General features: G+C 48.2%; 1 protein-coding gene across 1 annotated transcript in view; it reads right to left on the bottom strand.

The window, feature by feature from the left end:
* Window positions 1-25,340, bottom strand: part of SYNE3 (spectrin repeat containing nuclear envelope family member 3) — a 121,529-nt gene that overhangs the window by 44,093 nt on the left and 52,096 nt on the right. Inside the window, exons 2-6 of the mRNA XM_029073189.2 lie at window positions 24,765-24,922; window positions 17,993-18,165; window positions 16,560-16,869; window positions 3,112-3,273; window positions 2,035-2,379 (exon numbers count right to left, since the gene is read on the bottom strand). Of these exons, the coding sequence (XP_028929022.1) occupies window positions 2,035-2,379; window positions 3,112-3,273; window positions 16,560-16,869; window positions 17,993-18,165; window positions 24,765-24,908 (1,134 nt within the window). The 5' untranslated portion in view covers window positions 24,909-24,922. The remainder of the gene's footprint in view (window positions 1-2,034; window positions 2,380-3,111; window positions 3,274-16,559; window positions 16,870-17,992; window positions 18,166-24,764; window positions 24,923-25,340) is intronic.

Here is a 25,340-nt window from a genome sequence, read left to right on the forward strand (position 1 = left end):
AGGGTCATCAGGTTGTCCCATGTGAGGCTCACAATCTAAATGCCCATTTTACAGATGAGGTAACTGAGGCACAGAGAAGTTTAAGTGACTTGCCCACAGTCACACAGCTGATAAGTGGCCGAGGCGGGATAAACAATACGTAAACAGGTTGAGCTTGCTATACAAATTTTGAAAGAAGAGGGGGAAAAAATCCTGGTCAGTGAATAAAGCCTAAATGATTTTACTTAAATTAAAAGCTTCTTATATCCATCTCCTGAAAGGAGGCCAAATTAGAAGAAAGGAGTGGGTTTTAACCGGAGAAAAAGGAGGGAGAGGATTATAAGTGAAAATCAGTGGCTTAGAAACATTTGGAAGATTTTCTACAGGCTCAGAGAGGAGCCTGTCCACATCAGGTGAGACCCTGGATTCAGCTATGCTCAGTCAATCATATTTATTGAGCACCTATTGTGTGCAAGGCTCTGTATTAAGCACTAGGGAGTGTACAATACAGCAATACAACAGACACCTTCCCTGCCCAAATGAATTTACAGTCTAGAGGGCAAAAAGAGGACTTGGTTTTCATGGAATCTAATACCGGGAATGGACTCAGGCTGAGGGAAGGATGGGGATATTTTTAAGTGGCTAAAAATCATGAAATTATAAATTGAGGTTACAAAGAAACCCAGGACTATCAAGAATCTAAAGAGGTCATTTGATCCAATGCCCAGTACAGTGGTCAATAAATACGACTGAATGAATGGGACCACTCCTAAACCATCTCAGACTCTAGTCCCAAAGAGCTCCATGGAAGTAGTTTCCTTGGTAATCTGTATCAGGATTTTTCAATCTTCAGCATCTCGTAAGTTCTTGAAAGCAAAAATTTACTTTCCTCTAATTAAAATCTGTCTCCTCTTGTTTTATCTCTACAGGAAATAAGAAACAGCTACTTAACTCATAAAAACAAAGTCAAAGGTCCATCTAGTTTGCTATTCTGCCTCCACAGCTTCTTGGAGGCCCACAGTATGCACCCCTCTCGCCAACACTCCATGTTTTCACTAGAAAGTTAGAGAACTAGGGAACATTCTTCCAACATTGCAAGTCTATCTGGCTTCTGACGGCGTCAGAAGAAAGGGCTCTGCACGTACATGCACCATACAAGGGTTAATATGACAGTGTGAATCTTCATGAACAAGGGGTCCTCCACAAACGCAACCCCAACGTTAGAGGAGAAGCAGATGCTACATTTTAATGTCTGTCTCCCACTAGAAACTGTAAGCTCGTCGTGGACAGGGATCACATCTACCAACTCTCCGGTACTGTAGTTTTCCCGAGCGCTTAGTACAGTGTTCTGCACACAGTAAGCTCCCAATAAATACTAAGATTGAGTGAATGAATGATTCTCAAAGGATCATAGTGGGTATACGTTTTAAGGCGGGGGACACCGCTGAGCTCCTGGGAAGTGATAACCGATAATCCAGGCAACAAAAGGAGCAGGAGCAGCCCAAGGGGACGAGAAGAGATATCAGGCCTGCCATCACTGTGCATCGCTGTGGCCTCTCTGGAGTTCGTGTCTCTGTCAGAAGCGTGAGTTCCAGGGAGGTGGAGGTGCCAGCAGCAGCAGCAGCAGCAGGGAGGATGGTTTCTCTTCTCATCCTGAGGATTCCTCAGTGGGGGTCAGGTAGGGAGGTGGGAAAATAAGTTAGGCACAACTTTTTTCCTTTCCTCAACTCCCTTCTGTGTCATCCTGACTTTTCCCTTTATCCATCCTCCCTCCCAGCCCCAGTGCACTTATTTAAATATCCGTAAATCATTTATTTAATGTCTGTCTCACCCTTTAGACTGTAAGGCTCATTTTGGATAGGGAATGTGTCTGTTCTAGTATACTCTCCCAAGCACTTAGTGCAGTGCTCTGAACACAGTAAGCATTCAATTAATATGACTGACTGACAACTCGTCTGCAGGGGTGGAATTTCTTAACAATGTTGAACACCGGCTGCTAACACGATTAGAATCCTCCCGACGCATGTGACTATTGATGTGGCTTCAGCTACTCACAGTGTATTTCCTCCAGAGAGCAATTAACTCCTCTTCATCTCTCGCCTTCTCCCCTGGCTCCAAGCTTTTGGCCAACCTTTGGATCTCTTGCCGAAATTCAGCGACCTCAGTTCCCAACAGCTGGGCCTGAGATCGGTAGGACCCGTCCAACTTCAGGGCCTTCAGGAGTCTCTCCTCTTCCTCCTTACACAGCAGTTTCAGCTTCTCCAGGGCTTTCCTCAGCTCTTCCAGCTCACGGGTGATCTTCTCGGTACCCAAAGGAGAAGTGTTCTGGATAACTCCCACCGACTGCCTCTCGAGGTTTTTTAGAGACTCCTCTCCTCTCAGAAAATCTCTGGCAATATCCTGGTGCGGAGAGAAGATAGGAAAGAGTAACTTAGGCAAAGAAAATATCAGGAAATCAGGTACTGAATACACTGTATCATCCTCCCCCAAGTGCTTAGTACAGTGCTCTGCACACAGTGGGCACTCAATAAATATCGTTGATTGGTTGAGTGGCACTTGAGAGTAGTGGTTGTGGTTTCCAGGGTATTTTCATCTAAAATGTTGTCTGTTGTACTCTCCCAAGAGCTCAGTACAGTGCTCTGCACAAGTAAGCTCACTGTGAGCAAGGAATGCATCTATTTACTGTTATATTGTACTCTACTGAGTGCTTGGTACAATGCTTTGCACACAGTAAGTGCTCAATAAGTACAACTGAATGAATGAATAGTAAGCACTCAATAAATGTGACAATGATTGATTGATTGAAATTATAAACTGACCAGTCACAAGGTTGCAGGTCTCCCTATTTTGAGGATTCTTATGGGTGTCTCCTCGGACCAGTATATAAAAGGAGTCTGACAACCCTGGAATAATTCGAAGCCTTATCGTTTGCCCTGCGATTTGACTTGCTGACATTTAAGTAGAAAGAAGCACACTGTGTGCATTGCATTCCTCTTGAATGAGGGGGACGACAGGATAACTCACTGATCGCTAGGCGGTAAGGTTAGCTGTGGCTGGCCCCAGAGGGCGGGAGTGATGTCTCCATTCTCCAGCACAGCTGGACCAATGGACAAGTTTCCGTGGAATTATTACCCGCAGATCCTTGAGCTGGTTCTCGAGGGTTGATTGGTTGGCTCTTCCCAGTCGGCTGCTCACCCGCTCCGTCATGCCCCCTAGCCATCCCTGGAACGCGTCCACCTTCTCCTTGTACTCCTTGTGCTCGCCGGTTATCTTTTCAAGCAACTTCACCCTGTCCTGTTTCAAGAAGTTCACCGTTATCAGTTGCCCTTGGGGTCGGGCTTGATCCATCTGGGCACAAGCTGTGCTCTTTAAAAAGTGAAAATGGATAGCCTGGATTTTGCTGTCACCTGATCCCCAAGCACCCTCAGTCACAAAACAAAATGTGCTCAACTTTTTCAGGAATCTACTGTGCCCCGGGCTGAGGATAAAGGCCACTGGGTCTCTGCCCTGGATGTGGTTATATAACTGCGCATCGCAGCCCAGTTGCTCCGTCAAAGTCATGTGAGGTTTCATGCACTAGCTCCCTTTCCTGCCAAGCCAGCTCATTCTACCAGATGTTTGTGGGTCCTATTTTCCATGGACAGAAAAGAACCCTTGACATTCTAAGCGCTGCCTGGGTGTGAGCCAATGCAAGGCCATTCTCCCAGGGGAGGCAGGAGCCTGGGGATATATCTGGGAAATGCAGATGACTTCAAAGGGCTGGCACACATACACTGGGCAGAAAACACCCCTGCTAAGGCCTCTCTTCCAAAGGGAGACACTCACAGGACTTCCTGCCCCTAGCCAAGACATTCTCTTTGGCTACACCAAGCAGGTCAGAAATAACAAACCTGAGAGCCCGGGGCTGAAACTGATGATGATTAATGTTGCCCCTAAATGAACACTCTGAAGCACACACGTATCACTGAACTTGGTAGTGCCAGATGTGTTAAGCTCTGAGGACTCCACGCTGGAAAGAAAGAAACAAATAACACTCCACGAGATGAACAGAAGGTACTTGGAGTGGAAAACGGCTGAGCGGCGCCAGAATCCAAGGAAGATTCATGAGGAACATAAACAGTGTGAAAGTGTAATTTAAACCACTGCTCAGAACCCTGCAAGGAGGGAGCATGACAGGTGAGACAAACCGAGAAAGAGCTTAACCTTTCCTGTAAGGAAAACAATTCAAGTACGATCCGGCGCCCGTGGTGGGGATATTACTGTCGAAAGCTTCTAACTCCATTCAATTAAGAAACAAATGGCAGATTTAAGCAGACGCTGGACTTACAGACCGTTAAATGAAAAGCTTTGACTTTCTGCCAAACAGTCAGGCAAGTGCCGGTTCTCAAAGGGAAGACGGTTAGAGGATCCCACCATTTGTTCAGTCGCCTGGTGAAGAATTACAGATTGGGAAATGACCCAGGGGATATGAATCGACCAATCAATGGCATTTATTGAGCGCTTACAGTGTGCACAGCACTACACTAAACACTTGGGAAAGTACAATATAGCAGAGATGGTAGACCCGCTCCCTCGCCATAATAAATGGACTTTCAACTCCCTAAAGTTCTCTGGAATACCAAAGTTTGTCCCCTTCCCAGTCTTCCCTAGTTGCTTCCCTAAAGGAAACAAAGGCTACCTTGTTGACCCCGCCAAAATTCTGATTAGGCATAAAATAATCCACATCACACAAGACTCAGTATGGTGCTTTGCACACAATAAATACTCAGCAAATACTATTGAATAAACTGTTGAGTGAGAGAATCCACATTCTTGCCCATGAGGACTATGTGGACATTCCTGATTCACGGGTAGGAAAGCAGTGGGTGACCCAGAAAGGGAGGTGAAGGTCGACCTCCCATGCCAGTGGCTTGGCAATGTCACGTGCCAGGAGCTGCCAGGTGGAAGACCGCCAGCAACAATGGAGACCCTCTGCACCGCCTGGCCCAGACATCTCAGAGGAACCGGCTGCCCAAGGTGGATCCGTTTTAGAGGGGGCCAGCCTGGTTTCGGGAAATTGGGTCACGCTCTGAGAGGCCTAGGGCCCTCTGAGAACCAGCCCACTTTATGCCAAGATGGGAGCCAGAACCCATCAGTTGCAGTGGTGATGCAGAAGGGGAGGAAGGGCAGCAACAGGGGTGGCTGCTGTTGCAGCTTCGGAAGGAGAATACTTGTCTCTTCACCACAGTGGTGAGAGCAGTCACTACTTAACTTCTCGGTGCCTCAGTTACCTCATCTGTAAAATGGGGATTAAGACTGTGAGCCCCACGTGGGACATCCTGATTCCCCCAGCGCTTAGAACAGTGCTCGGCACATAGTAAGCGCTTAACAGATACCAACATTATTATTATTATTACCTTACTGCCACTGCAGCTGACCCGGAACTCACAGATGGGAAAAGGAGTTTTTGACGTGGCCACTTCTGAACCCCCTAATCTTGGATCTAAGGCTCAGTTATGGCAAGGTCGGGTGGTTGTGACAGCCATCAGCCCCTGTGTCCTCGTGCCTTTTTTTTTTTTTTAAATGGTATTTGTTAAGCACAAACTCCGTGCCAGGCACTGTACTTGAGCACTGGGGAAGATGCAAGCTAATCAGGTTGGACACGGTCCAGGTCCCACATGGAGCTCACAGTCTTAATCTCCATTTTATAGATGTGGTAACTGAAGCACAGAGAAGCTAACTGAATGGCCCAAGGCCCCACAGCTGACAAATGGCAGAGGCGGGATTGGAACCCAGGTTCTTCTGGCTCCCAGGCCCATGCTCTATCCACTAAGCCATGCCGCTTCATAAGGGCAGTAGCTTTTATTGGGTACAGACATCCAGCTTGGGCAGAACTACTGAGACCAGGTGGCAGCTGGGAGCATGGCATACAGGGGAACTGGCGATGCCAAGTACTGGCAACCCAGTTTAGGCCCATGTGAGCGCTCAGGAGAAGAGGGGGGGTAAATGGAAAGCAATTGTGGAGGAGGAGCTACATCCCCACTGTTCCTGATTTTAGCTCTCCTCTCTCCCTCTCCCGCTTTCTTCCCTCTGATCCTGTCTCCTTGTAAGCCCCTCACCCTTCAAGTCCAACTTCCTTTCCCCTTGACGTGCTAGGCATAGAGTGTGGTGACTCCTCGCTCCTCTGGAAAGACAGAAAAGGGAAAGTGGTGCAACAAACATTTCTGGCATTTTTTGTCCTCAGGGGTCAGTACTTCCTCCGTGTAGCAACTGCCATAATTTATTACATCCAAAATTTATTTATGCTAATATCTGTCCCCCACCTCCACCCCACTAGACTATAAGCTCATCGTGGGCAGGAAACATGTCTACCAACTCTGTTATATTGTATTCTCCCTAGCACTTAGTACAATGCTCGGTGCACAGTAAGCACCCAATAAAAATGACCGATTGACTGAGAAGTGAGGCCTATTAACCAGTATTAAAAGGCCCTCATAGTAAGGAAACATTACTGAGTCACTAAACAGTGGCTTTGATGTGTTCAGGGATCCCTAGGGTCCTTCAGCTGTGTGACTGTGGGCAAGTCACTTCACTTCTCTGTGCCTCTGTTACCTCATCTGTATGCCAACGTTATTATTCTTCTAATGGAAAGCCCGGCTGCATCACGAAACGAGATCTCAGAGCTCTGCTCAAAGAGCTGGGAGGGGCGGTCTAACTGCCAGCATTCTGACTGATATCTGCCCCATGGCCAATGTGAGAAGAGCAGCTGTCTAGGTTCGGAGCATTTGGACCCTGCTCTGATCTCTCATTCCAAGGCCACGAAGCAACTGCAGCTAAAAACTTTAGACCCTGTGTGAGGTCACAACCGGGTCAGACCAATGTCTCCATTCACTTCAGCGTTCTGTCTCCGACAGGGACAAAAGGATCCTTAGAGAGAGTGTGAGACGACCCCTCTCTTTGACATTCCTCCTCCTGGATGAGGGTGAACTGAAGTTCTTATCTTTTTTCTTTAACAACCATTTTCATTCAATAGTATTGATTGAGCGCTTACTATGTGCAGAGCACTGTACTAAGCGCCAGGAATGAACAAGTCGGCAACAGATAGAGACGGTTCCTGCCGTTTGACGGGCTTACGGTCTAATCGGGGGAGACGGACGGACGAGAACGATGGCGATAAATAGAGTCAAGGGGAAGAACATCTCTTACAGTGTTCCATTTATGAACTCTTCAGGAATGGTTCAGTCAAGAGGGACTCTTCATTGCCAACCAGCTGATCCTCCTTAACCCCACACCTAAGCGGCTTAGAGAAGCAGCGTGGCTCAGTGGAAAGAGCCCGGGCTTGGGAGTCAGAGATCATGGGTTCGAATCCCAGCTCTGCCACTTCTCAGCTGTGTGACTTTGGGCAAGTCACTTCACTTCTCTGTGCCTCAGTTCCCTCATCTGTAAAATGGGGATGAAGACTGTGAGCCTCACGTGGGACAACCTGATTACCCTGTATCTACCCCAGCGCTTAGAACAGTGCTCGGCACATAGTAAGCGCTTAACAGATACCAACATTATTATTATTAAGTGGATAAAGCACAGGACTGAGAGTCAGAAGGACCTGGATTCTAAGCCTTGCTCTGTCTCTTGTCTGCTGTGTGACCTAGGCCAAGTCTCTTCACTTCTCGGTGCCTCAGTTCCCTCATCTGTAAAGTAGGGGTTAAGACTGTGAGCCCCATGTGGAACATGGACTGTGTCCAGTCCAATTAGCTTATAACTATCCCAGTACTTAGTACAGTGCCTGGAATAGAGTAAGCGCTTAACAAATGCCATTAAGAACAAAACAAAAAAACTGGGTCCCGGGAGTCCCAATCCAAGCCAACCATCTTCCTACCTCTCCCGCTTCATCCACCCAACAGGAATTCAGGCTCACCCTAGGACAGGTAGGTGATTGGATGTTCCAAACTAGGGCAGACGTGGAGGGTTTTTGACTCTTGCGGTGAGAGTTTTAGTTCTGCCTACTGTGTGTGCCTAGGCAAGTCACTTAACCCCCTTGATCCTCATCTGTGAAATGGGGATAAGATAGATTGGGAGCCTCCCAGGGGATAGGGAATGTGTCTGATCTCAAAATCCTGAACCTGCGGGCAGGGAATGTTTCTGTTTTTTGTCACATTACACTCTCCCAAGTGCTCAGAACAGCGTTATGCATACAATAAATGCTCAATAAATACAATTGGCTGACTCTTCATTTTCAAATCCAACAGACCAGCACTCTCCCCATCTTCAAAGCTTGCTACAATCATATGTCTCCTCCAGCAAGCCTTCCTGAACTAAGCACTCATCCCTGAAACCCTATTTTCCCTCTCTACTGCCTCAGCCATGCACTTAGTCCTACCGCAACCTCTATAGCACATATGTACATGTCCTTAGACTCAGCTGCTTCCTCTATCTAAAATTTAGTTTAATATCTGTCTTCCGTTCATCCTTTATAGCAAATGCGTAATAAGAGAAACCAGATTGGATGAGATGAACGGGGAGTAAAGATTGGAGGAAGGAATATAAACAACCTCCATTATGCTGATGATATTGCCTTACTAGCAGAAAATGAAGAAGATTTGAAGGGCTTATTATTAAAAGTTAAGGAGCAGAGCCAAAAGACGGGCTAGTATTTGAATGTCAAGAAAACAAAGATCAGGACAATTGGAAGTTTTAGCACACTTATAGCGGATGGAGAGAAGATTGAAATAGTTGGCAATTTTTCTTTCCTAGGATTAATAATCAATAATAAAGGAGCTAGTAGTCAAGAAATAGCCAGAGATTAATGTTAGGAAGATTTGCTATAAAGAACCTGGAAAAAAAAATCAAACGTGCTGATGTGACATTTGCCACAAAATTACGGGTTGTTAATTCTATGGTGTTTCCAGTGACAATGTATGGCTCCGAAAGCTGGACAGTGAAAAAACAGGATAGAAAGAGTATCGGTTCACAAGCTTTTTCGAATATCTTGGACTGCCCGAAAAACAAACAAAAGGTTTTGGAGCAATTTAAGCCAAGCCGGTCTTTGAAAAACCAACTCGACTCATATTAGCATATTTTGGACATATCATCAGGAGGGCTAATTCTCTGGAGAAGACACTAACGCTAGGAAAGGACCAGGGAAAACATGGAAGAGGCAAATCAGCAGCTAGATGGATAGAAACCATAACAGATAACAGAAGAACCGTTAGTAAGGTTACGGATTATGGCAGAAGATAAGACGATCTGGAGAAAATGTATCCATAGAGTTGCTATGAATCGGGAATGACTCGATTTCCTTTGATAATAATACTTCCTCACTCATTGGTTAGCACCCTGAGGAGAAGCAGCACGACATAACGGATGGAGCACAGGCTTGTGCATCACAGGGGTCATGGGTTCTAATCCCAGGTCCACCACTTGTCAGCGGTGTGACCATTGGCAAGTCACTTCCCTTCTCTGTGCCTCAGTTACCTCATCTGTAAAATGAGAATTAAGATTGTGAGCCCTATGTGGCACAGGGATTGTGTCCAACCTGATTACCTTGCATCTATCCCAGAACTTAGACCAGTGCCTGACACAAAAGAAGTGCTTAACAAACACTGTAAAAAAAAAAAAAAAAGGATTCCTCTGCAGCTCTGCACCCTATCTCCACACAAAATCACACACACACACCCCAAACCCACCCTAAAGCACTCTATCAGGTCGCCTCTTGCCTCACCTCACTGATCTGTATATATGTATAATTTAAAAGAGCCCGGACTGGGTCATTCGTTCGAATCCTGGCTCTGCCACTTGTCAGCTGTGTGAGTGTGGGCAAGACACTTAACTTCTCTGTGCCGCAGTTCCCTCATCTGTAAAATGGGGATGAAGACGGTGAGCCCCACACGGGCCAACCTGATTACCCTGCATCTACCCCAGCACTTAGAACAGTGCGCTGCACACAGTAAGCGCTTAACAAATGCCAACATTATTATTATTATTACTTGTTTTGGTTTTTTGTCTGTTTCCCCACTTATAGACTGTGAGCCCGTTATTGGGTAGAAATTCATTCATTCAATAGTATTTCTTGAGCGCTTACTATGTGCAGAGCACTGTACTAAGCGCTTGGAATGTACAAGTCAGCAACAGATAGAGACAGTCCCTGCCCTTTGACGGGCTTACAATCTAATCGGGGGAGACAGGCAGACAAGAACAGTGGCAATAAATATAGTCAAGGGGAAGAATATCTCATAAAAACAATGGCAAATAAATAGAATCGGAATTAACAGAATAAATAGAATAGAAATAGAATAGAAATAGAAATTGTCTCTATGTGTTGCCGAATTGTACTTTCCCAGTGCTTAGTACAGGGCTCTGCACACAGTAAGCGCTCAATAAATACGATTGAATGAACGAATGAATAGAAGGTGTTCCTCTTGACCCAAACAAATGACTATATGGATGAAAGGGCAAGAACATTTTTCAAAGGCCTTTGTCTTAGCCTTTGTCTGGCTCCCCTAATGCCACAAAGTTCCCCTTGCCATATTCCACCCACACCTGCCGAGCCAACAAAAGGGAAGCCCAGACGGGCAAATGACAGCACATCGCATCCTCCACCAGGTGAAGACCTTTGAACAGAACCACCCTTCCTGCCTCCACAACTTTACCCCCAGGCCTACCACTTGAAGGTGGGCCTCGAAGGAAAATAATTATCAGCTGGAGAAGCTTCCCTGGGCAGAGAGGTTGGAGATGAATCAGATGGGCTCAAAGCAATTTCACCTTTATTACCTCCTTTATCCACACAAGATCCCTGGGAAAGAGGCAGAGGCAGGGGTAATTATCCCCATTTTACAGACAGGGAAACTAAGGCCCAGATAGGCTAAGTGTCTTGCCACGGGCCATACAAGTCACAGCTGAATCCCAATCAGTAGTCCCTCACCTTCTTTATTTTTTTTTATAGCATTTGTTTTAAAAGTATTTGTCAATTCTAAGGTATTTCTAGTGACAGTGTTTGGATCCAAAAGCCAAACAGTGAAAAAACAGGACAGAAAGAGCAAAAGTTCTTTTGAAATGTGGTATTGGATAAGGCTTTTGCAAATACCTAGGATTCCCAAAACACAAACAAATGGGTTTTGGAGCAAATTAAGCCAAGGTGGTCTTTGGAAAGCCAAATGACTCATATTAACATATTTTGGACACATCATCCGGAAGACTATTTCTCTGGAGAAGACACTAATGCTAGGAAAAGTCCAAGGAAAATGTGGAAGAGGCAGACCAGCAGCTAGATGGATAGAAACGATAACAATGATAACAGAAGAACCATTAGCAAGATTCTGGATTATGGTAGAAGATAGGACATTCTGGAGAAAATATACCCAGAGAATCACCATGAATCAGAAACAACTCAATGGCATTTGATAATAATAATAATAATTTGTTAAGCACTTTACTATGTGTCAGGCACTGACCTAAGAGCATGTTACAAAATAACCATGTTGGACACAGCCCACGTCGACGTGGGGCTCACGGTCTCAATCCCCATATTTACGGAGTGAACTGGGGCAAAGAGAAGTGAGGCGACTGGACCCAGATAACACAGCAGACATGGCAGAGGTGTGATTGAAACCTAGATCCTCTACTCCCAGACCCGTGCTCTTTCCATTACTCCATGCTGCTTCTCTGGCACACGCTTCCAGTTGAGGAAGGTCAGGGCACAGCTCAGAGCTGCTGCTGACCCTCTTAGGTTCTCTATCCGCCTAGACCCACCATCGCTCAGCTTTCTCGGTGAATCGTTCCAGGGACTTGGCCACATTGAAACCTGGCTGGCAATGGACAAAGATGACAAGTCTTAGGGACACTGGTAAGCAGGAGGGCTCCTGGCCTCGTTCAAGGAAAAACAGCGCGGCCTTATCTTGGAAAGAGAACAAGCCTGGGAGTCATAGGATTTAGGACTTAATCCCAGATCAGCCACGTGTATGTGCGTGATCTTGGGCAAGTCACTTCACTTCTCTGTGCCTCAGTTACTTCCTCTGTAAAATAGGGATTAAATCCCACTCACATGGTGAGATCCATGTGGGACAGGGACTTTGTCCAACCGGATTAATATGTATTTATCCCAGCTCTTAGAACAGTGCTTGACACTTAGTAAGTGCTTAATGAGAACTATCATTATTAATATTATTATTATCATTAAGGAGATCAAATGGGTTTAAGCCAAAAACTATCCCATGGGCAGTTTTACTGTCACCCATCTCTCACCCCCTCCTCCTCCTCCACGGCACCTTCCTCTGTTCCCTTAGTTCAGAGCTCTGCGTGCCTATATCCATATCTTCAAATTGCATATTTATTATAAATTATATATTTATATTAATGCCTGCATCCCCTTCTCAACTGTGAGCTCATTGTGGCAGGGAATGTTTCTACCAACTCTGTTGTATTGAGCTCGCCCAAGTGCTTAGTACAGTGCTCTGCACCCAGTAAGCACACAATATATACCATTGCCTGATTGATAAGTGCTCACTAAATATCACTAACTGTGACAGGGGAGGGTAAGCCCATCAAAGGGCAGGGACTGTCTCTATCTGTTACCGATTTGTACTTTCCAAGCGCTTAGTACAGTGCTCTGTACATAGTAAGCACTCAATAAATACTATTGAATGAATGAATGAATGAATGAATGAATGAATGAATGAATGAATGAATGAATGACGCAGTGGCTGAGTCAGGATAAGAGATAGATCCAGTGGAATTTTACAGGGTCACTGTGAGAGTGATTCAAATGGGATTAGTCAAAGGAAATTCTCCCAGAACCACTTGAACTCTTTTGCCTCTTCCACCAACTAATCCTGTTTTAACCCCTTCCACAATGACCCCACCTACTCTTCTCCGTTAAGTTCTATAAGAGAGTTGGTAGACAAGATCCCTGCCCTCGAGGAGCTTACAACTTACCATCAATCAGTGGTATTTACTGACCCCTTATTATGTGCAGAGTATTCTACTAAGCACACGGGAGAGTAAAAAACAAAAGAATTAGCAGATATGTTCCCTACCCGTAAGGAGCTTATAGTTTAGAGGGAATTTTAAGAACTAGGACGGGATGCCTTGGTCTCTAAAACTCCCCGATCCTGAAGACTGAAAAGAAATGAGAGAGAGATAGGCTCAAGGATTCTGGGTTGTTTACAAAGTTGATGGAGTTTGAACTGAGTCAAACTTAACCTGCCTCTTGAAGTCTTTAGGTCTCCCTTCTCTCTTTGAGTCACTTTCCCTTAACTCTGCTTCCACTGAAATGTCATCTTAATGATAATAATAACAATGTTGGTATTTGTTCAGCGCTTACTATGTGCAGAGCACTGTTCTAAGTGCTGGGGAAGATAGACGGTAATCAGGTCATCCCCCGTGAGGCTCACAGTCTTCATCCCCATTTTCCAGATGAGGTAACTGAGGCACAGAGACGTTAAGTGACTTGCCCACCGTCATACACTTGACAAGTGGCAGAGCCGGCATTCGAACCCATGACCTCTGACTCCCAAGCCCGGGCTCTTTCCACTGAGCCACGCTGCTGCTCTAGAAGAGAGAAGCATCTCTGAAGAAGATGCCATCTTCTTCAGGTGGCATCTGTGACACTATTACTTCAACTCTTGCCAGGGTTTTGTTGGACATGTTCTTGGAAAGGAAGGAACATTCCGAGGGCCCCTGCCTTCCCTTTGCCCCCCCACGCTTATGTGGCTGCCATCGGTGGTATCACTGCTAAACACAAGCCAGTTTCCCCGAGGTTGTGTACTCCAATCCCAAGTCTATTCCTCTTTGCTAAAGGCAACTACTGCAGAGAAAGAAGAATAAGGGAGGAGGATTGAGTGAGGGAGAGACAGGGAGGGAGAATGGGGGGAGAGAGAGAGAGTGGGAAAGACAGGGAGGGAGAATGAGAGAGAGGGGGAAGAGGAGGTGAGAGGAAAGAGAGGAAAGAGCAAAGAAAGTGTGGGGGGGAGGAGGACGGAGGCTAGGGCACTGAACGCAGCTGTTCCACAAAGACTGCCACAGTCTGTCACGAACCAAACAAAAGCCAGTGTTTTTGCTGCCCTGTTTTATTTCCTGATCTGGGTGGGATAAAGGAGAGCGGGCTGCCTGAACTAGACAGAGAGAAAGAGAAAGAGAGAGAGTTTGGCAGGAGTGGGGATCAGTGAAACTGCACCCTTCTTTTACAAGTTCTCTGTCAGTTAATAAAGAGAACAGAATCCCAGCCAAAATGTCACTTCATAGATCACCTGGTAATTGCCTTCGCATTGCAAGATGAGCGAGTTCAAATTGGGCTGACCCGAAGGCAGTTATTGCTTTTGACAGAGTTAATGGACTAAAAGGACATCTCAAATAGAGACCCTGAAGTCAGGCCTGGGAGGAAGTGTCAAAGCAGCTGTCTCAGGGTGAGGGAAACCCAGGTTACACCCCCTAACGACCCATCCCCCAACCCATTTCAGGTAGGAAAAGTCACCAGAAAGACCCATTCCTTTCCCCCAGACCAGGGAGGACTTCAGAAACAGGAGCTGTGAAACCATGCTATTCTACACCACCTCTTCCAGGATGCCATCCCAGATTAACCTTATCTGTTCAGATGTGTAAATCTCCTCTGTACAAGTCTGTCCACATTCTGCCCTATCTCTTATACAGCTCTATCCTTCTAGTCATGATATTTTGTATATTGACCTGTACCCTCTTCGGACAGAAACTCCTAACCATTGGCTTCAGAGCAATCAATGACTTTACTCCCTCCAGTCTTACGTTGCTGATTTCCTATTACAAGCCAGCATGCTCACTTCACTCCCCCAACACCAACCCACTCGATGTTCCTCAGACTCATCAGTCAATCATCTTTACTGAGCACTTACTATACGCAGAACACTGTACTAAGCACTTGGGACCGTACAAGAATTAGCGGACACGTTTCCCGCCCATAACGACCTTACAATCTAGAGGAACTCACATCTATCTCGCCACTGTTTCCTTGCCCATTTCCTGCCTCTGGCCTTGAACTTCCTCCTACTCTCTGCAGCCTCAAAGCTTTATTAAAAATCACATCTCCGCCAAGGGGCCTTTCCCAACTAAGCCCCTATTTCCCCTACTCTCTTCCCCTTCTGTGTCACCCTTGCGCTTGGATTTGTACCCTTTACTCATCCTCAGTCCCACAGCACTTATCCCTAATTGATTTTAATGTCTGTCTCAACCATCTAGTCTGTAAACTCCTTGTGGGCGGGGAAGATGTCTCTATGATGTACTCTCTCAAGCTCTTAGCACAAGGCTCCGCACTGATCGACTGATTTGAAGGTGGACTTCCTTTTTTGTCACTTCCTCCCGGTGCCTATGACTGCACTCTGTTCTCCACAGGAGCTGGATCAACCCCGTGGGCAGTTCGAGTGGCCGACTCAAACCGTGCCCGCAGCCTGGGTTCCCCACTTGCTTCTCTGGCAGCCGTGTATTTATTTATTTATATTAATGTCTGTCTCCCCCTCTGGACTGCGAGCTCTTTGTGGGCTGGAACGTGTCTGTTGTTATATTATACTCTCCCAAGCGCTTACTGTTTGCACACAGTAAGTCCTCAGTAAATACGACTGAATGACTGAATGAACAATCCCCTGCTCCTAGGGGTGGGACGACCCGCCGGCTGCCACTGCAGCTGCTGAGCCAAGTCAGCAAGGAGCCAACCCCCCCCCGACCCCAGCGAGCCGAGATTCCGCACTGCCAGTCTGCACGATTCAACATGCCTGTGAGCTTCCCCGCTGACCCCTGACCATCACACGGGGCCCCTGGAGAACCTCCAGCCATCAGGCATCAGCTGGGCAGTTTTATGCCAGCTTTCAGAGCCGGGGTAGGCACCAGACAGACCCAGGAGGCCAAGAATCTGGTCCTAACACTTTCTCTTCTTTGCCGTTGGATTTAGAGCACTTACGCGCGGACCAGATCTGGGGAGTCCAACCCTCCCCCCGCCCCGCCCTGGCTCAGACCCTCTCCGGACCGAGATGCACTGAAGAATCCGGGGCCCGGGCCCCCTGATTTTAAGAGCCGGGCCCGAGCGTCAGAACCGACATTTCACGAGACCGCTGCCGCCCCGTCCCCTGCCGAGAGCGGCTGCTCGGTGCCTGGGTCTGCGCACGTGAAGCTTCCGGCTGAAGAGGTGGGGGCAGCAGCAAACATTCAGGGGGAAATTGGCTGACACATTTTTTCGCCGGAAATTGGCTGACACATTTTTTCGCTGTTACCTTTAAGAATTTAAAAGGCAGAAAACCAAAATGAAGACCGTTTGAATGTGCCCTTAGCCAGCCCTCCCCCCTCAGGACTTGGCCAGACAGTAGCTTAGGATTGGCAGATCTGGGCAGCCGACACCGGCCTCCCTCTCCCCTACCCTCGGTCCCCAGTCCTCGAGCTCGTAAGCTCGTGGAAGGCAGGGCACGTTCCTACCAAATGTCTTGTACTCTCCCAAGCATTCAGTACAGTGCTTTGCACACAGAAAGCACTCAGTATATACCACCGATTGATTGATTGCCCTCCCTGGACCTCCATTTCCCCACGTGTACAGCAGCTTACTGGACCCCAGCCTCACCCCTGCCTCGTGACACAGGACAGGTCAACCTCACCTGGGCCTTGGCTTTGATTTCCTCGTACTCGGCTCTCATTTTCCTCTGGACGTCCTCGTCCACGCTGGGGTCCCCGATCCTGTTGAACAAGGAGGCCGCTTCCTCCAGGAGCCTGTCCAGGAGGACGGCCTGATTCTGGACATTGCTGAGCAGGACCTCGGAGTGGCTCAGCTGCCACTGCTTCTCCTTCCAGCCCAGCTGCAGCTCCAGGGCGGGCTCCAGCGTCACTCTCATGCTCTGAAACCACCGGTAGAACTCATCCTGGGCCCGCAGGTACTCATTCCAATGCAGCCATACCCACTCGATCCGGCTGTGGAGGGAGAACGAGAAAGCGGGAAAATGAGGTTCTCCGGGCCCACTGATGCTCGCCGCTGGGGAAGGCCCCTGGGAGGTGGCCCGGTTTCCCGGGAAAGAGCCCGGGGCTGGGAGTTGGGAGATCTGGGTTCTAGCCTCAGCTCTGCCACTGGCCCTGCTGGGTGACCCTGAGTAAGTTAATTATCTCTCTCTGCCTCATTTTCCTTATATGTAAAAAAAGGGAATACGATACCACTCTCTCTCTCAGATTGAGAGCCCCAAGAGGGACGGACACTAGGTCTAATAATGCACCTACTCCGGTGCTTAACACAATGCTTTGGCATCTCATAAGCACTCAATACCCACCAGTATCATCATCATCATCATTGTCATTATTACTACTGCAATGAAGTTCCCACAGTCAGTCGGATTTATTGAGCGCTCCCAGTGCGCAGAGTACTGTACTAAGCACTTGAGAGAAAGCAATATAAAAAACGTTGGTAGGCCCATTTCCCGCCCACACGGAGCTTATAGTCTAGAGGGGGAGACAGACATTAACATAAATTACGGATAAGTGCTGTGGGACCGAGGGGAGAGTGAATAAAGGGAACAGATTCAAGTGCAAGGGCGACCCAGGTATTGCGATCTGTCGAGGTGCGTGCAAAGATAGCAGAAGGCTGGATGGCCGGAGCCTTTTCATTCCAAATCATATTTATTGAGCATTGTACTACGTGCTTGGGAGAGTACAGTGCAAAAGAGTTGGTGGACATGTTCGCTGCTTACGGTTTACAGTGGGAACTTGTAAAACCCAACAGGGTTGAGACTTCCAAACCTCTGCCCCAGCGATGGTATTCTGACTCCCTGACCCGGCCAAGACCCCAGAAGCTGGAGGTTCTTTGGTGAAAACTTGCTAGGGTGGAGAGGGGAGGGGACAGGAGGAAGAGGAATCCTAGGATGGTGGGACAACCTCCTCCATATCGCCCACTCTCAGCAAACTGGGTTAGGAGAGACCCTGGATTCCCCATCTAATCCCTCTTTTCTTCTGCGCCCGAGTGCCGGTAGCCTCGTGACAAAGCAGGCCGGCCACCGCGGAGGCTTCCCCTCCCATCCCTAACCACGATGGTTTGGCCATGTCCTACCTGTGACAGTGAGTGATGTAGACGACTGTATCTTCCCACTGTGTCTTGATGTCTTTCAGCTTGGTCAGGACCGCGGGCTTCTGATCCTCACCGCACGAGCCAAGGAGGGTGTCGGCCGACTTCAGGACCCTGTCCATCTTCACCTGCCCTTCCGGCTCTAAGTGGCATATCTTCTACTCGGAAAGATAAGGAACGAGGTTAAAAGGGAAACCCAAACTTACCACCTCAGAGCAACTCAGGTGTTTGGTGTGGATCCACTGGGGGAGTTGGAAGATGCATCACCAGACAGAGGGCAAAAAGAGCAAATGGCTTGCTGAGAAGGAGCATGGCCTAGTGGAAAGAGAATGGGCCCAGGAGTCAGAGAACCCGGGTTCTAATCCTGGCTCCACCACTTGTCTGCATGTGACACCTTGGGCAAGTCCCTTGGCTTCTCGGTGCCTCATCAGCTCATCTGCAAAATAGGGATTCAATGCCTGTCCTTCTTCCTACTCAGACTGTGAGCCCCATGTGGGACCTGATTATCTTGCAGCCACCTCAGTGCTTAGTTCAGTGTTTGACACATAGTAAATGTTTCACAGATATTATTATTAGGGTGAAGGCTGGAGGGTGAGGACTGTTAAAATACAGGAATGAGCTGCCTGGTGGAGAATCAATCAATACCATGTATTTACTGAGTCCCTACTGTGTGCACAGCCCTGTACTAAGTGCTTGGGAGAACACAGAGTTGGCAGACATGTTCCTTGTCCACAGTGAGTTTACAGTCTAGAGGAAGAGAGGTAAAGATTTCAGGACTCCTTTTCAGGAGCTCTTGGGCAGTGGTGAATTGATGGCATCAGTAGACAGGTCAACCGCTGTGGTCGTGATAGGGAAAAGGCTTCCTCCTTACCGGCTTTGACCCTTCAGAGATGAACCAAAAAAATGAAGAGCTGCTTTTCATTTTCCACGGCTGCTCTTCAGAAACTGCACCTGTTTTGCCCACCCACCACCTGCATCTGAGGTCAGACAATCCTAAGAGGGACTTCCAAGACCCTCCCCAGTTGGGTGAAGCAGTATTTCCTGAGCAACCTTCCCTAAACTGGACATAGGCTCTGGAAACCTCTATTAAGGAATAAGCATAATCCATGCCCAAAGGGCTGACATTCCAGTAGAGAAGCTAATAATCCTTTTAGGAATGTTACCTGATATATCCATAGGGATAGGTTGCCTTTGGTGCCAATAATACAAATAATAATTGTGACATTTGTTAAGAACTTACAATGTGCCAGGCACCGTACTAGGTGCTGGGGCAGATATAAAGTAACCGGATTGGACACAGTCCCTGTCCCACACTGGGCTCACGGTTTAATCTCCATTTTACAGATGAGGTAACTGAGGCCCAGAGAAGTGAAGTGACTTGCCCGAGGTCACACAGCAGTCAAGTGGCAGAGCCAGGATTAGAAACCAGGTCTGGGCTCTCTCCATTCTAGATGGACAGTTGGGCTGGGCCAGACAGACAACGTCCTGACTCAGTATCGGCGCTGCTCAGAGTTTCGGCGACTTAATCTTCCCCGGCCAGGACTGTGTGATGGAGGGTGTGTTTTCAGAGAGGATTTTTCTAGGGGAAAACCCAAACTGGGATCAGCATCTCTCCAGGAACGGATGCCTGCTCCTAGGGAGGGGGGCGTGTACACACAGGTCACGACTGGAGCCACGAGCTGCACCCAAGACCCCTCCTCTGAGGACAGCATGTCTTCCTGAAACTGACCACAATTAATTATTATTATTATTCCAGAAATGGATGACCTTTCTGGTGTTTCCAGCTCCAAGCCTCCTCCCTCCGCTCGGTGCCACCCTGGAAGGAGGAAGGGCAAGTCCCAGGACCCGTACGGGCTGAAGGAGAGTGAAAAGGGATTCTCCAGTCGTCTTGGGTGGCAGCTGTCAAGCGGAAGACTGATCAGTCAGGAAGCATGCGGGGAATCAAGCTCACCCAGGTGAAACCCATGTAGACATAATAATGGTAATAATCGTGGTATTTTTTAAGCACTCACTATGTGCCAAGCGCTGTGGCAGATGCACGACACTCAGAGCAGGTACAGTCCCTGTCCCACATGGGGCCCGTACTCTAAGGAGGAGGGAGAATGGGCACTTGATCTCCATTTTACATTTGAGGTCGCTGAGGCACAGGGACATCCCCACAGCAGGTAAGAGGACGGGCCGGGATTAGAACCCAGATCTCCTGATTCCCACGCTGCTTCTCCAGACAGAGGCCTGAAGGAAACTTTAGGTGGAGAGAGGGAGAAGGGCTCTTCAACCCTCCCAGACCCCTGGGGGGCCGGGCGGGCACTGAGACACTCTTGCTGCTACTGATGGGAGGGAGAGCAGAGCTCACAACCAGACTCCCTTGGGTTTCAGTAAAGCAGCATGGCACAGTGGAGACAGCAGAGGACTGGGAGTCAGAGGGTCATGGGTTCTAATTCTGGCTCTGCCATTTGTCTGCTGTGTGACCTTGGAGAAGTCACTTCACTTCTCTGTGACCTCATCTGCAAAACGGGGATTGAGTCTGTGAGCCCCATGTGGGAGACGGATTGTGTCCTACCTAATTAGCGTGGGTCAGTGGAAAGAGCCCGGGCTTTGGAGTCGGAGGTCATGAGTTCGAATCCCGGCTCTGCCACTTGTCAGCTGTGTGACTGTGGGCAAGTCACTTCACTTCTCTGGGCCTCAGTTACCTCATCTGTAAAATAGGGATTAAGACGGTGAGCCCCACCTGGGCCAACTTGATTCCCCTCTGTCTACCCCAGCGCTTACAACAGTGCTCTGCACATAGTAAGCGCTTAACAAATACCAACAGTATTAATTAGCTTGCATCTACCCCAGCACTTAGTGTAGTGCCTGGTACATAGTACACACTTAACAAATACCACAATTACTATTATCATTATAAAGTCCTGGATATCAGACCCCTTTGGATGTTCTAAGTTCTGAATTCTCTTAGACCTTGAGGGAGCCGGTCCTTCTTCAGGGGGCTAACGAACGATCCAGTGAAATTCCAGCCCTGTGGGGCTCTGCATCATTTCAGAAAGGAATGAAGTTCACCAGCCAGAAACTACTTCCTTCCACTCCCGGGCAAGGGCCCAGAAGATCCTCCCTCCCCAACACCCGTGCAGGCACACACCCCTTGGAAGCAGGCATTCAGACCTGTGTGTTTTGCTTTCAGAACTCTTAAATCTCCAGTGTGAATGCCCCGGGCAAGCGTGGAACGGGACCTGGACCAGACCCGTGCATGAGGACACTCCCAGAACTGAGCACTCTTTTTAAAGTACAGGAGATTCCAAAATTCCTCTTGCAAGGAGAGGAATCACTTGCGGGGATTAAAACAGGGAGTGTCCAAATAAGAAAGCTCATCTAAAAATGAGACATCGCCCCTGCAGTTAAATCTCAGGGGTGTTTGCCACTTCCCTGAAAGCAAGAGAGGGTGGGGAGACTGCAATACTTGGGAGCTGGCAAACTTTTCCAAAGAGTCAGTCTCTCCCAGTCATTATTTCCTTTGGCTGGTGTTTTTACTAGTAAACCAAGAGAAAATAAATTGTAACAGGAAGTTGAGAGGTGCCAGAGCCAGCGAGTTAGGAGTCTCATGGAAGTGATACGTTGTGTGGCGTGCCTGTTCGTATTTAAACCAGCCAGTGACTAAGGGACAGGAGTTAAGGGGCAGGGACAGCTGCAATAAGAAAAAAAAATCAGGAAAGAGAGGTGGGAGAGGGAAAACTGGATGGCTTATCAAGAGCCTGGGACAGAGAAGGGAATGGTCAAAGGTAAAAGGTAAAAGGATCCAAAAGTGGAATAGTTTAAAGATATGTTTCTGTGGTTTAGCTAATTTGTGTTCCTCCTGTCTTCTGTTTATGCTTTTATCAATTGAGTATTACATATTTGGGAGTTTCTTTAGGGCTGCAACCAGCCTACCAGCTCCCATTTAACCATAATAACAACAGCTTGGGTTTCTCTGGCACTTAATTTTTTGCTAACTTTTTATATCTAATATCTTTTTCCTTTTATATACATATATGTGTGCGTATACACATATTTACAATGAAAGAGAGGGATGGGGGAACGGTTCTCTGTACTCAAATTAGATGCCACTGATGGTGAAATTCACCTATGGATGCATGTGTAGCTCTAAAAGTCAATATGAGACCCACAGTTCCAGCCACATCATATGCACCCAAGACTGGCCCTTGCTGGGCTGTCATGGTCACTTTATCCTCATGAGAGTGCTATCCTGAGAGGTTGGGAGCACAGGTATTTTATCCCCATTTATAAATGAGGAAATGGAGGCGCAGAGAGGTTAAGTGACTTAACCAAGGTCACACAGCAGGTCACTGGCAGCACTGGGACCCGAATCCAGATCTCCTGACTCGCTATTCCACGTTCTTTTCGCTAGCTCGAGCTGCCGCCAATAATGCCTAGAACAGCAGGTACTTGGCAAATCCTGGCGGGGAAGACAGGGCACAGCCACCAGAAGCTAAGGGACAGAGCTCTCGGAGTTGGGTGTAGGAGTGGAAGCTCCCATTTCTTTTTCCTCCCTTTATTTCCTCCCTCCCTCCCTCCCGCTCATTCTCCCCAGAGAAAGGCATGGAAGAGCCTATTAAACTATTTTGAAATACCGAAGGATATTAAGAAATTCCTGATACCTCCGGGGCAGGAAGGAATAATCCTTTTACGAGAGGAAGCCTGAATCTCCGCTTTCTGTACTCTTGGTCATCTTTCCCCCCTTGATATTTCTCTCCTATGGGCTACGGGACCCGCAGCTCCTTTCTATTCTGACGGCTTTTCTCCCCTTTGTGACACAACTGGCCTGAATCAGAGCAGGAAGCAAAGAAATCCTGTTTGATAACCGATGGAGGAAAACTGCCTCTTCTCCTTTAAATCAAACTGCTTCTGTATTTGTTTCTCCTAAGAGTGAGAACCTACTGAGATTAACTGACCCCTCTGATCCGGGCAGGTCAAGATTCCTAAAGCTCTTAGAGGCCCCTGAGATGTAACACTCACACTGCATCTTGAGAGGACTTAATCTCCCAGCATCTTCCTTTCCATCGAGCCTGAGCTTCTCACCCAAACACCACTCTACTCCAAAAGTGGGGGGGGGGGGTGTACATATATGCATCCACGTGCAACATTAGAGGGTTACAGCCTGATTGACTAGTTTTTCTGCTACACACACACACATACACACACACACCACCCTCCCCAACCACCCCTCTCCAGAAACCTGCGGGAAGGAAATTAGCACTGATGTCTCAGCGAACAGAGCAGGACACAGGATTACTCAATCCTGTCGGCCTAGACCCCCTCAGCCAGTCAATATTAATGTTGGTTTTCGTTAAGCGCTTACTATGTGCTAGAGCACTGTTCTAAGCGCCGGGGTAGACACGGGGGAAATCAGGTTGTCCCACGTGGGGCTCACAGTCTTAATCCCCATTTTACAGATGAGGTCACTGAGGCACAGAGAAGCGAAGTGACTTGCCCACGGTCACACAGCCGACAAGTGGCAGAGCCGGGATTCGAACCCATGATCTCTGACTCCAAAGCCCGTGCTCTTTCCACTGAGCCACAGGTAGAAGTCACTGAGACCTCACGGGAGCGGTGGACAGAGCCAACCCTTATAGAGAAGGCCCCACCGGGGCATCGGCCAACCCAACAGCTCAGCCGGTCCCAGCTCCACTGCTGCCGCGTCACTCAGCTTGGGTGACGGAGAGGCGCAAGCCTCCCCTCACCTCCGAAAACCTGCGGACGGATAAAGCGGAAGTCTTTTCCTCAAGAGCTGCCCGGGGGCATCGCAAGATTCCCCAGGGGCAGGAGATAATGCCGAGAGGGGAGTCGAGTGTGGGGAGCAAGATGGGAGCAAGCACTGTTCTAAGCACTAGGGTAGATACGAGTAAATCAGGTGGGACACATTCCCCGTCCCACAAGAGGCTCACAGTCTAAGTAATGAGGACTTTCCATTTTCCCTTCTCCCTGCCTGCGTAGGTAACCCGTTGGTCGTCACTGTACAGTGCCCGATGGCTCGGACTAACCCCTGGCAGCCACTGAAGAGTGGCCAATAATAATAACGATAATAATAATTATGGTATCTGTTAAACACGTACTATGTGGCCAGCACAGTTCTGAAGTGCTGTGGTAGATACAAGTTAATCAGGTTGGACACACTCCCTGTCCCACCTACGGCTCACGCTCTTAAGCTCATCCTGATGAGGCGTAGAGGATAGGCCACGGGCCTGTGAGTCAGAAGCTCGCGGGTTCTTATTCCGGCTCTGCCACTTGTCTACTGTGTGACCTTGGGCAAGTACAGTGCTCTGCAGATAGTAAGCGCTCAATACATACGATTGAATGAACTTCACTTCTCTGTGCCTCAGAGGGGATTGAGACTGTGAGCCCCACGTGAGACAGGGATTGTGTCCAACCCGATTTTCCTCTATCCACCTCAGTGTTTAGTAAAGTGCCCGGCACACAGTGAGCACTTAAATATCACTATTATTATCATTGATCCACAGTTTACAGATGAGGTAACTGAGGCCCAGAGAAGTGAACTGACTTGGTCAATGCCATGCAGCAGACATATGGTGGAGCCGGAATCAGAACCCAGGTCCTTCTGACTCCCAGTGGACTGACTCCCAGTCCACTAAGCCTCGTGCTTCTGGCAGCCTTTGCAGAGTGTCCGGTGGCTCTGGGTGACCCCTGGCCGCCACTGTGGGGTGCCTGATGGTCTAGTGGGAGCAGGCATGCCCTGGCTTTTGGGTACCTCGGTCTCTCTCAGCCTGGCTTCCAGGGCTGAGCGGGGTCCTTTGGTGTTGTCATTAATCTGCAGTCTCTCCTGGACGGCCTTCATCCATGCCACGGCATTCTCCAAACTGCTGTCAAATTCATTCTGGGACCGTTGGGTCATGGCATTCGCAGGAGCTGAAAGAATTACCTTAAATGAGCCAAAGAGGAAGAAGAGAAACTTGCAAACATCCCTTTCCCATCTTCCCAACTGCCCTTCCCCGGACGCTGCCTGCAACAGACAGCTCTCTGCGCAGTCCCGGAGCTCCGGGAAAACGTGTCTGTGGGATTCCCAAATCTTAGCAGTGAAAATCTGGGTAAGGAGTAGTAAATCCCAAGGATATCAGTCAACAGAAACTGACACTCATCAACCCAGTTTTTTCATCCTGATGAACTGGGTTGGTGAAATTAAAGCTTGCTCCACTCAGCCTCGCTTGAAACTTTCAGACTGTTGGTAGGAGTTTCTCACTTGATGGATTTCTCTGCATCTTCGGAAACACTTGGGAAGAGGCTGGTGAACTGTAACAGGCAATCGGGACCGTGTATTAAACGCAGT

Source organism: Ornithorhynchus anatinus, chromosome 1 (assembly GCF_004115215.2).
Source record: "Ornithorhynchus anatinus isolate Pmale09 chromosome 1, mOrnAna1.pri.v4, whole genome shotgun sequence".
Classification (NCBI taxonomy): domain Eukaryota; kingdom Metazoa; phylum Chordata; class Mammalia; order Monotremata; family Ornithorhynchidae; genus Ornithorhynchus; species Ornithorhynchus anatinus.